Raw genomic sequence first — 12257 nt, forward strand, 5'->3', positions numbered from 1 at the left:
AGGGTATTGGGAAGTTGGTACAATACAACAGATGTCAAAATCGGAGTGGCGACTAGTTGTAGAAGTAGCTGGAAGATGCAGCACACTCTTGCATATAAAACATTTTTGATTTTCACTGTGGTTTCCATTTCGCGGCCCATTGGACCTTACTTTCCAAATAGCCCTCGAATAACTGGATATTTTTTGATTCATATCTCCATTTTATTTTCCAGAATGTCTGCACTACGGGAGATAGTAACTGCAGTGACTTCTGCTCTTGATGGGTGAGTGTTCTGTTTATTATTTAAAAGATCTGCAAAATCTCTTTCTACGCCAGCCAGTTGACAGTGCCAGACAGTATTGGGACGCCAATATGTTAGTCTCACTAACTATGTACACATCTCTGTGGAGAACGCTGTAACGAATTGGCGTGATTTGACCTTCGACTCAGATATATAGGGTTCAAATCTGTTCTGAGGTCGTCGGGGTGTCGTTCGAGAGAACTGTGCACCGCAGTTCACTCTCTCCGTTCTTTTAATGTTATAAAATTCAAACGCTCCTCTTTACGGGTCTTTCCTTACGCTCTTGTCTTACAATTTGGGAAATAAATACGTTTCCTTCCGCAAATCCCTATCTCGTGAAGCAGTCCTCCTTGAGTGGGAGAAAAGTGTTATCGTTTCATGTAATATCATGCTGAAAAATATCCGAAACACATGTGCTGCGTTTCGTTTGAGTTGTAAGCAACTCACATAACGTAACTGTCTTGCGCTCGTCTGCTCTCTACTCGGTGCACTCGTTTCACTATAAAAATGGTTAGAACAAGGGGCCACAGGAGATAATTTCTCCGTATGGCTATCAATCCACCGTGGGGAACTGGAAAACTTCGGAATCTTGGTGAAACAATTAAACGACGGAAATGAGTCGTTTCACATGGTCAAGAAAGGAGGGATCTGAAATCGAATCCTAGTCCAGCACGAATATTTTCAACCTCTCAAGATTTGATACAATAAGAAATAAGTGCCCTGTCACTTTACCTGACGATTGGCTAATTAATAAAAATAAATCTCTCGTGTAAGCAAGCTTACTGGTGACAGAGTTGCAAAGTAGAGTGATTTCCGCTTCTGTCATGATCCCAAATCTACACCGACGCCCCTACAGTAGGTTGCGAAAGGACATTAAGTTTAATATGGGTATGGGACGGGTGCAGACCTTCATTGTTCAGCTTGCGTTACCAGAGGTGAAGAGGGTCACTTTGTGCTTGTTAAAAATGGCTGTCTTTTGTGTGAATCGAACCCAGATCTTACACATACATAGCTAGAATGGTTCCAATAGACCAGTAACCTTCACAGACCATTGGTTCATTGTTGTATCGTAGAGAAGAATGCTCCACACTGAAATACAATTCTTATTCATTGGAGGTTGCTCATAACAAGCTCGATATATTTATTTTCTTTTACGTTCACATCGATAGGCATTAGCTGATTGAGTACCCAATGCATAATTTTGACTTGATTCTGTAATCGCTGATATAAAATCACATAAAAGGCAGCTGCACGAACTGACAACTCAGTAGCATGCGGAAATTTATGTTAGAAATGCTGATTTGCACTTGTGATTTTGTGCCAATGCATGCATTTATGGTGTATTTCTCAATATGGCGCAGAGTAACCGCCAAGGCAAGATATCGAGCACATTCTTTTTAAGCCTCGTTTCATGTCATATAATTACGTAGGTAAGGTGCAGTGACCTTTTCTTATGCAGCATATTAAATGAAGTAATCTACCTGGCGAAAATTTACCTAAGGAAACCGGGCAAGTGGAAGTAAGACTCGCGCATTCAGGGTTCCGTACAATTTTAATCCATTAAGTACCATATTTCTTTTCTTCGATCAACATTTATTTCTGTGTTGCCTGACTGACATAGATGAGAAGAAAAGGAATATAAAAAAATTAAAAAATGCAATAATCTTGAAATAAATGGTTTATTGTAATCGATCCCCAAATGGGGATCAAGGCACATGTCACTCTCTTTTTACATTTTCTTTTATTTTTGGTGTCACACAAAAAAAAAACATTCAATAAGGAGTCCCACATTGCACACAGAACACTGTTCTCTCACGTTCTTCTTGCAAATTGCACATTTTCTTTGTTTCCCCAGTGTTGCGCGTTCATTCACGTGTCAATTTCCGGAAGTCCTGAGTTCAATTGGAACACGTGAAGTACCATTTCTTACCTCGAATTCTCACATGATATTTCTGCACGTTCCAGTCCAGTTTGTCCACACCTCCTATATGATTGTTATATTCTGAAATCGTCCTTGGCTGTGGAACTTGCACTCCTTTGTTCTCAGATTTGTTCCATTTCTTTATTCGGCTTACTGTCTCATTGTTTGTCAAGAGTTTTACACAACTGTTATCCTTCCACATTACTACTATTATCTCTGTATTCTTGTCAAATATATAGTCATAAACTCCTTTTAGTTTCTACATCATGCTGTTCTCAGATTTTATTGAACAGTTATTCATTCCGTTCATACAGGCAGTTCCAGTTGTCCTTACTCTCATCTCTGAGGGCTCTTTCATCAAACGGAAGCTCATGAAAAAGCTATCGAAACATATTATGTGAAGATCAGGAGTCTGCAGAACAGAAATCATATCCAACACAACTGATCCACCAACCCCGGAACTGAAACATCACTTGTATCCTTCGATTTTCCTTCATGGACGGACATATGGTAACAGAAACCGCTTTGAGAACAACACATGACCCACTGTTTGAATCCAAATCTCACTGGTTTCCCGCGAATGAACTGCAGTAATGGTGTCCAAATTGTACCATTTGTTCATCAGTACTCAGGCTGTCGGGGATAAACTTGAAATTGCATAAAATTATTATTCAGTAAATACATCAACTGACGAATTTTTAAAAGTTTATCCCTTTCGTCTGGTGGGATTCTGTTCAGACATGTGTTATCATTGAAATGAAGGTGGTGCTTTATTTCCAGATATCTTTTGCGACACATACAGTGTCGTACACACCTTATATCAAAGTCCTCATCTTCATTTCAGTATAGCTTTTCATGTGGAAGAGTATGGTATCCAGTGAAGAGTAGTATACTTATGAACTTTTTTTATGCATCCATTGGATAACTCATAGCTGCGATTATTGTTCTGTATAGTATGTCAGACACTTTCGCTGAATATAAACTTCAATACCTGTTCATCAAAAAATTCTTCAAAGCATTCAACAGCAGATTTTCCTTTTAGTGCTGCTACCAAATTGGATTTTCGCTGTTCAATTTATGCTCTATCAGGATAGGTTTAGGAGAAATCCGCATCTTCTGTTGTTCAATTAGAAATGGTAATAGCTTTCAATTTCTTCTTTTGTTGGCCTGCATGTTCTTCGTTTTCCTTTTCTCCATTGGCACGAATTTCCAAGGAATATGGCACATCAGATGGAACAGTACTTTCAAATATATTTTCGTCGATATCTTCACAGTAAGACATCTCATTTACACGATCTGGAGGGAGTTAGACAATGTCAATAGTCTCATTCACATCACCATCATCACCAAAAGAGGCTATTATGTTCCGGTCATTTACAATTTCTTCAGTTTTTCACATAGAACGTGCTTCGTAGCGACTCGTTGTGCCTGAGGAGCAAATAAAAGCAAACTAAAGTTTTACTTGGAAACTGACATGAGCCCCTAATGGGCAACGAAGGTTAGTCGGGTGTCATGCAGAAATGAAATAGGTCTTTGAAATAAATGATCTATAAACATCTTCTCAAACCATTACAGAACACGCCTGTACGGAGATATTGGAAGTTATTTACATAATAATATGTATATATATTTGAAAATGTGCAACTCTTGTAACGCTGAAAAACGTACCTCCCTCACAGAAATAAGTGTACAACTCACCCGTTTAACAAGTGACGAATCTTCAATGCAAGCGCTCGACAAAGGTCTGGACAACAATGGGAAATGGTAGCATTTGCTGCCAGCATTATTAGAATTCCAAAATTTCCGTTACAAAGGCAAGTCCCCAAATGGGGATCGTGGCACTTAATGGGTTAATTATGACTGTAGATAGTAATAGTAACAATAATAATAATAATAACAATAATAATAGTAATAAAAAATTTCATGTAGCTCAATACACAGGTACAAGTGTTTCGCTGAACGCCATTTCGACGACTTGCGTGTTACTAACCTACCCCAGTTATCCAACCAGGGGAAGAGGACCTACATTCTGAAGAAAAATCCGAATCACGTATTGTTTCTGACGACTCCTCACATCGCTAGGATGTGAAGGCGGGGTTGAAAGGAAGACTGAAAAACCCGCGATCCGACTGTGAATCGATCCCACGACCTTTCGGTTTCCAGGCACACGTTTTATCTCTGGACCACCAGGGCAGACATGTACGTACATTCTTCATCCATAGGATTTGATGGGTGAGTTTGCAAGTATCAGAATATGTAACGCATATGGCTGTATCTTTTGACTGAACTGACTTAGAAGCTTAAATTATTTTCGCCGCGAAGAGAGTTTACATCTTAGTATTTGCCATAAATTTTTATTCGATAACTCTGCTCGTTCCCGAGAAAAAGAGTCCGCAGCTCGTGGTGTAGTAGCTTGCGTTGCTGCCTGTAGATCATGGGGTCCTGTGTTCGATTACCGCCGGGTTGGGGATTTTCTCTACCCGGTGACTGGGTGTTTCTCTTGACGTAATCATTTCATCATCATAATCATCATTCGTGACAATGGCTAAATTGCACGGTGGAAAAAAATGGGACTGTGTAAAACCTGAGACTTAATATGGGCACTGATGACCGCGCAGTTGAGCACCCTACAACCAAAACATCATTATCACATCTGAGAAGAAGAGGTCTTAACAGACAGTGAGACAGGTAAAAGAACAACAAACGCCAAAGAAATAGATTGAAAGAAGTAACTGAAAACCTAAAGGAGAATCGTCAGATGGGTGTTTGAACCACTGTGTATTAACTTCATAAGCAGAAAATAATGGCTGGCTCTAACAGCAAAAATTAGAGGCCTAGGTCAATGTATCTAACGGCACAAAGATGCTGATTTGCGTAAGAACTGCATCACAGTTGGCATCTTTCTCCATAACTGACGCACTTTGCGATCGAAAAGTACGAAAAGCAACCAAGGAAATGTACGAGAACGCTTGCATGCACTCTGTTGATTTCACAAAAGAACCTATCTAGGAATGCAGTCCCTAACACACTTCTTCTTCTTATCTACTGCTCTCTAACGTATAGCTGTCTCGCTCCTTATCGAACAACAATCAATAAAATTTTTTGTTCCGTTTGAATACCTAAATCATTTAAATATGACATTTATGAATATGTGGTAATTAACTCTAACTTAACCATCATCTTCTTCAAGAAAAATGCACGTCTTCTGGTTTTTAATAACATACCACACGCAGAATTCTGGTTTTCATTGCAGATACATATTCTTAATTATCGATATATTAGTAGTAGTAGTAGGATTATTCATCAATAGATCTCTTTTTACAAGAATACTTTATATATTTATATATATTATAAATTATATATTATATATTTACGAGGATACATTATAAAAGATTGTTACAGATTTTGAAGTTAAGAAAACATTACACAAATTTTTTGGAGAAAAATGAAAAAGCAATGAATGTGCCCACCGTTTTATAAGACAAATGTGTTCCCACACGAACCAGAGTGATAAGCGTCGTAGAAACACAAGAAAAAAATTTGCACTGTGTCGAGCACACTTTACAAATACTGCGTTTTTACAATTATCACCGTTGCACTGCTATCTGAACCAAATAGAATTGATCTGGAGCAATGTCAAGGGATTCGCCGCGAGAAATAACACGACATTTAGTTCAAATGGCTCTAAGCTCTATGGGACTTAACATCTGAGGTCATCAGCCCCCTAGACTTAGAACTACCTAAACCTAACTACCCTAAGGACATCACACACATCCATTCCCGAGGCAGGATTCGAAACTGCGACCGAAGCAGCAGCGCGGTTCCGAACTGAAGCCCGTAGTACTGCTCCGCCACAGCGGCCGGCACTTCTGCTCCACGTAGAACGAAACCCAATGAGGTTCCAGCAAACGCGGAAGAATACATAGTGTGATGTTTACATGAGGTTTATCCTTATGATGAACGGAATATAGGTATTTAGTCGAATTTTCGTCGACGCTGCTTTTGTCGGCTAAACCAGTATCTACTACCGCAGAGTGAAGGAGCAGACAAGGTGAAACCTATCCAGGTAGGTGGACAGATTGCTTAAAGGATAGTGAGAGCACAACCGGCCCCGCTGCCACATTTGCCTAACTATCTATTACTGTGCGGGGTTATCTCTTCTTAGGAGCTTGTTGCTCGCTGCCGTAATTCGTTGCTTGCTACGGTTATACCCATTTTTACATGATGCGACTGATCGAGAACATTTGTGCACATAAGCGACTTATTGTTTGGCGACACCCCCCCTCTCCCCCTTTTTCTCTCGTACGTTCTCACCCGCATCAATTTTCGTTACTAATTGCAGTATACAAATCTCGCATTGGGGAGCCAGGGGAGCAGCAAGCGGCCGCTACTGGCTGCACAACTTATGAACTGCGGACAGCCCTATGTCGGTTATGTGAAACTGCGGATAAGAGTAATAAACTGGGGACATGTGAACTGCGGGCAGAGGATTAGTTAGCCAGTTAGCGTTAACCACGAGGATGATGGTTGATTGTCTTCCATATTCGCCACCCAAATTACAACTAAAACATCAGTCTGCTTACGTAAAAATGTTTCCTTCTGAACAGTCTTTCTTTTTTTGTCGCGTGGCACCCATGTCTTTCACGGAATCTCCGGAAAACGGTAGACAGAACTATGGACAGAATAAAACGAACCGCGCAGTTTAGAATGGAAGGCTTCGCAACTTTTGGTGGTGCGGTTGCAAATGGGCGAGTGTTCAGCCCAGATAGTTGCCGGAAACAAGGCTTCAGGGGATGTATACATGTCACAAACGTAGTCGGTAAATTTTACTATTGCAGGTTTCTGCTTCAACACGTTCTCCCCATCTTGCTGCACTCACTCACCAGGGATAAATGCCGTGAAATCATGAGTGAAGGACTCCATCACCTCAATCTGGACCCAACAAAGGCAGCCCGAAGAAGCTTTTCAAGTAATAACTCTCTGGCGTGTTGTGACTTATCTGTGCTACATATTGGACATGATGAAATGGGAATGTGACATGAGTCATGAGTAAATAAAAGAGTACAAAACTGAGTGGATGAGCAGAACGACGTGTTTCTGGAACGTTCGCAGTTCACAAGTTGCGACAGAGAAAGTCGAGGGGCGATTATCGGACTTGTCGATAAGCCGATAAGCCGGCTCTGTCCGCGGTTCACATGCCAACGCAATGAGGTGGAGCCCGGTGTGCGCAGTTCAAATGCGACCACTGATTGTGATAGCCCAGTGTGGCATCTCTGGCACCAATCCAGCTGGTCCTCCCCCTCTCCCCCCTGCCCACCACCCCATTCAGCGATTTGTGTCGCTTGGGCCTAAAACCGGCCCTGTTAATTCCACAGGTAATTTTCGTAACAAATCTTATTGTCCGGTACAAAAGCGAAATGACGGTCTCTGCACATACTCCGTGTGCTTCAGTTTGATAAATAATCAGTTCTGTGCCACCTCTCTTTCACTGTCCAGAATTTTACTGAAAGCTAGCACGTCCTTCATGAAGGCTCCCAAGAGTATAATACATTTTTGTGGACTCGTTCCTGTGTACACATCACTTTCCATGCACTACAAGTTAGCGCCTGTTCTGGGGCAGACACAACTTTCCAAGTACATTTCGAAAAATGAAGAAACCGCAAAACAGTTGCTTAATTCACAATCCTTTATTGCATACACATGTCCAGTTACATAACAGTTAAAATTCCATCATTTAATGTAAAAAAAATAAAATCACTTAATCAACTGAAATCATCCTCGCCCCAGTGTTCTCTTGGAACCAAAGGATAGTTTTCTTGTTTGCGTTCCTGGTCGTGCAGCGCGGGGCAGTGTTTGTTATGGGATTTGGCCCTTTTATCCTTTTGACCCGCCACCCATCCCCCCCCCCCCTCCCTCCCCCATGAACCGTGGACCTTGCCGTTAGTGGGGAGGCTTGCGTACCTCAGCGATACAGATAGCCGTACCGTAGGTACAACCACAACGGAGGGGATCTGTTGAGAGGCCACACAAACGTGTGGTTCCTGAAGAGGGGCAGCAGCCTTTTCAGTATTGGCGTGTCATATGTACGAGGGTAATCCCAAAAGTAAAGTCTCCTATTTTTTTATAAGTACTTAGACCTGTTTGTTTCTACAATGGTTTGGATCGGTGTACAGCTTGCACATTTAGCTATTCTTCAACATAATCACCATTTCTGTCGATGCATTTTTGTAGACGTTGTGGCATTTTTTGTATGCTCATGTCGTACCACCTCGGCGCCATGCTGATCAGAAAGTTATGAAGCTCTTCTTTCATCTCGTCGTCGGAGCTGAATCACTTTCCGGCCAAATGTTCTTTTAATCTAGGGAGCATGTGGGTGGGTGGTTATGTTCCACTGAACCTGTTGCGGGAGAGCAACGGTTTGCCGAGCGAGTTGTGGGCGATCGTTGTCATGGAGAATGAGTACGCCCTTGCTCAACATTCCTCTTCTCCGGTTCTGAATTGCCCGTTTGAGTTTTTTCAGAGTCTGACAGTACCTGTCACCGTTAATTGTGGTCCCAGCGATTCAGTTCCGACGACGATGTGAAAGAAGAGGTTCATAGCGTTCTAAACAGCATGGCGGCGAGCTGGTATGACCTGGGCATACAAAAACTGCCACAGCGTCTCCAAAAATGCATCGACAGAAATGGTGATTATGTCGAAAAATAGCTAAATGTTCAAGCTGTAAACTGATGTAAACCATTGCAGAAATAAACAGGTCTATGTACTTTTAAAAAAAATAGGAGACCTTACTTTTGGATTACCCTCGTATTATTTGATTCCAAGAAGGTCATTACTCACAGCATATTTAACATTAGCAATTATCTCTATTAATCAACAATACCACAATGAGAGCATAATCATAGCATTACCAAGTGCTAGCTAAGTAGTTGCGCGCCCGCTTTGTGCAGGGATGGCAATGGTCTGCTTTTCACGTCTTCTCTTATCGAGCTGCAAGGTTCCACATCAAAAATCATTAAGGTTTTAAATTGATTCTGAGGGTTAATGCGTTTCAATCACGTAGTGCAATGTGGGATGGTTGCCGTATATTATTGATGGAACTGATGTATAGTGTTGCAAGATTGCGCCTCTCAAATTGTTTGATTTTCCTGTGTAGACATGCAATTGCTCGCATTGGCGTAAATAGCAGCGCTTGGGCGCCATCTGTTCCTTATTAGTGAATGCTACATGCCTCAGCTGTATCTCTAGATTTTGTAAATTCTTATAAAAATGATATTAATTAACTTTTACTGATGCCAGTAGTTTATATGCTGTAAATTGTCAAAAATGTTTCACAGACAAATGGATCCAGCACCAATCAGAGCCTTCTTCCACTGTATTAATTTCGACCACACATTGTTTTGAAAGAAATACCTTTTGCAAAACATTGTGAAGTGATTTTCATGTTTACTGATGAAATTGTTTTATACGATCTAATGATGAAAATTGTGGCTGTTAACAAAACAAAATGCGATGTGTACGAAGTATCCAGCGCTGTCCAGCGATTTAGTCTACTACGTTTCCAAAATTTTCCTTGGTAGCAGTTTGCACTTGTCTCGTGATTGGGAATGTTGACGTGATACAATTTTATGTGATTGACTTAACACTAGCAAGCGAGAATGCCATATTCTAGTGGTGAAAGGTAACTTATTATCATATCTTCTGATACCGGTTTTGTGTTTGTAGCCTGTGAAAATGACGGAATGTCGAAACGCGTACTGTGGTTTTGGAAATAAAAAACGGTGCGGACAACACATAAGAAAAGTTAGTATAGTGAGTTAAGGAAATCTTAACTTCACAATCTTAAGTCTCATCAGAATGTCGTTTTAGCACCCCTAGACCTAAAGTTAAAAAATTTAAAAAATTTTGTTCTTGCATACTTGTTAAAAATTACACCTTTTTGCTTATACCGACTCACATCTTAGTTTTTTGTGAATACGCAATCCAATTGATTGTGTGTGGCACTGAATAATTTCTTAACTTGGTCTAGTCTTGAGTATACTCTTACTGTGAGGTTTATATGTTTTTTAATGGTAATCGAGAAATGATTGTTAGGTAGGACACAGGACTTCACTACACAGACCACATTTGGCTCACAAGTACTTCATGTCTTGCTAATGCTTAATGTTTTGCGCATGTTCGTGTTCCAGATATTATTTGTTTTATTAAATTAGCTTTTTGTCATAAGGATATCCTGGTAAACTGTAAATAATATGTATTCGAACAAGGCATCTTTGTGTAGCGTTTGTCTTTTGTTTGTTGAATGTAACTGAAAAACTGGTCCTTAAAATTGCCACACCAAGAAGAAATGCAGATGATTAACAGGTATTCATTGGACAAATATATTATACTAGAACTGACACGTGATTACATTTTCACGCAATTTGGGTGCATAGATCCTGAGAAATTAGTACCCAGAACAACCACCTCTGGCCATAATAACGGCCTTGATACGCCTGGGCATTGAGTCAAACAGAGCTTGGATGGCGTGTACAGGTACAGCTGCCCATGCAGCTTCAACACGAGACCACAGTTCATCAAGAGTAGTGACTGGCGTATTGTGACGATCCAGTTGCTAGGCCACCATTGACCAGACGTTTCCAATTGGTGAGAGATCTGGAGAATGTGCTGGCCAGGGCAGCAGTCGAACACTTTCTGTATCCAGAAAAGCCCGTACAGAACCTGCAACATGCGGTCGTGCATTATCCTGCTGAAATGTAAGGCTTCGCAGGGATAGAATGAAGGGTAGAGCCACGGGTCGTAACACATCTGAAATGCAACGTCCACTGTTCAAAGTGCCGTCAATGCGAACAAGAGGTGACCGAGACGTGTAACCAATGCCACCCCATACCATCACGCTGGATGATACGCCAGTATGGTGATGACGGATACACGCTTTCAATGTGCGTTCACCGCGATGTCGCCAAACACGGATGTGACCATCGTGATGCTGTAAACAGAACCTGGATTCATCCGAAAAAATGACGTTTTGCCATTTGTGCACCCACGTTCGTCGTTGAGTACACCATCGCAGGCGCTCCTGTCTGTGATGCAGCGTCAAGGGTAACCGCAGCCACGGTCTCCGAGCTGATGATAGTCCATGCTGCTGCAAACGTCGTCGAAGTGTTCATGCAGATGGTTGTTGTCTCGCAAACGTCGCCATCTGTTGACTCAGGGATCGAGACGTGGCTGCAGGATCCGTTACAGCCGTGCGGATAGGATGCCTGTCATCTCGACTGCTAGTGATACGAGCCCGTTGGGATCCAGCACGGCGTTCTGTATTACCCTCCTGAACCCACCGATTCCATATTCTGCTAACAGTCATTGGATCTCGACCAACGCGAGCAACAATGTCGCGATACGATAAACCGCAATCGCGATAGGCTACAATCCGACCTTGATCAAAGTCGGAAACGTGATAGTACGCATTTCTCCTCCTTACACGAGGCATCACAACAACATTTCACCAGGCAACGCCGGTCAACTGTTGTTTGTGTATGATAAATCGCTTGGAAACGTTCCTCATGTCAGCACGTTGTAGTTGTCGCCACCGGAGCCAACCTTGTGTGAATGCTCTGAAAAGCTAATCATTTGCATATCACAGCATCTTCTTCCTGTCGGTTAAATTTCGCGTCTGTAGCACGTCATCTACGTGGTTAGCAATTTTAATGGCTAGTAGTGTATTTATCCTCTAAGATACATTACGTGGCGCGAGCCCTGCCAATGCGGAGGGATGTGACGAAAGATTTGTGGCTGCTTTTGGCCACTTCGTCAGCCGCAGCCACATCTTCAAATACCAGACGCTCACTCTACCGACTGACAACGGTGGACTGAATCTCACAGACGTGTACAATAAAGCACAAGCATTGTATGTCTGTAAAACATATGAACTGTGGAAGCGGTCAGTCAACAGTGTTGCCGCATTTCTGTTAAATGAAATAGCGCCGGCCAGCCAATTTACGTTCATCATATCCCAAATGGACCCAAAACATTTCTCCCGAGAAAGATGTCATCAAAGT

The 12257-nt window shown here is 41.7% G+C and overlaps 1 protein-coding gene across 1 annotated transcript in view; it reads left to right on the plus strand.

The window, feature by feature from the left end:
• LOC124717056 overlaps positions 1 to 12257 on the plus strand; it is a 66834-nt gene that overhangs the window by 6499 nt on the left and 48078 nt on the right. The window contains exon 2 of the mRNA XM_047243737.1: positions 213 to 263. Coding sequence (XP_047099693.1) covers positions 214 to 263 — 50 coding nt within the window. The 5' untranslated portion in view covers position 213. The remainder of the gene's footprint in view (positions 1 to 212; positions 264 to 12257) is intronic.

Source organism: Schistocerca piceifrons, chromosome 9, assembly GCF_021461385.2.
Source record: "Schistocerca piceifrons isolate TAMUIC-IGC-003096 chromosome 9, iqSchPice1.1, whole genome shotgun sequence".
Taxonomy (NCBI): Eukaryota; Metazoa; Arthropoda; class Insecta; order Orthoptera; family Acrididae; genus Schistocerca; species Schistocerca piceifrons.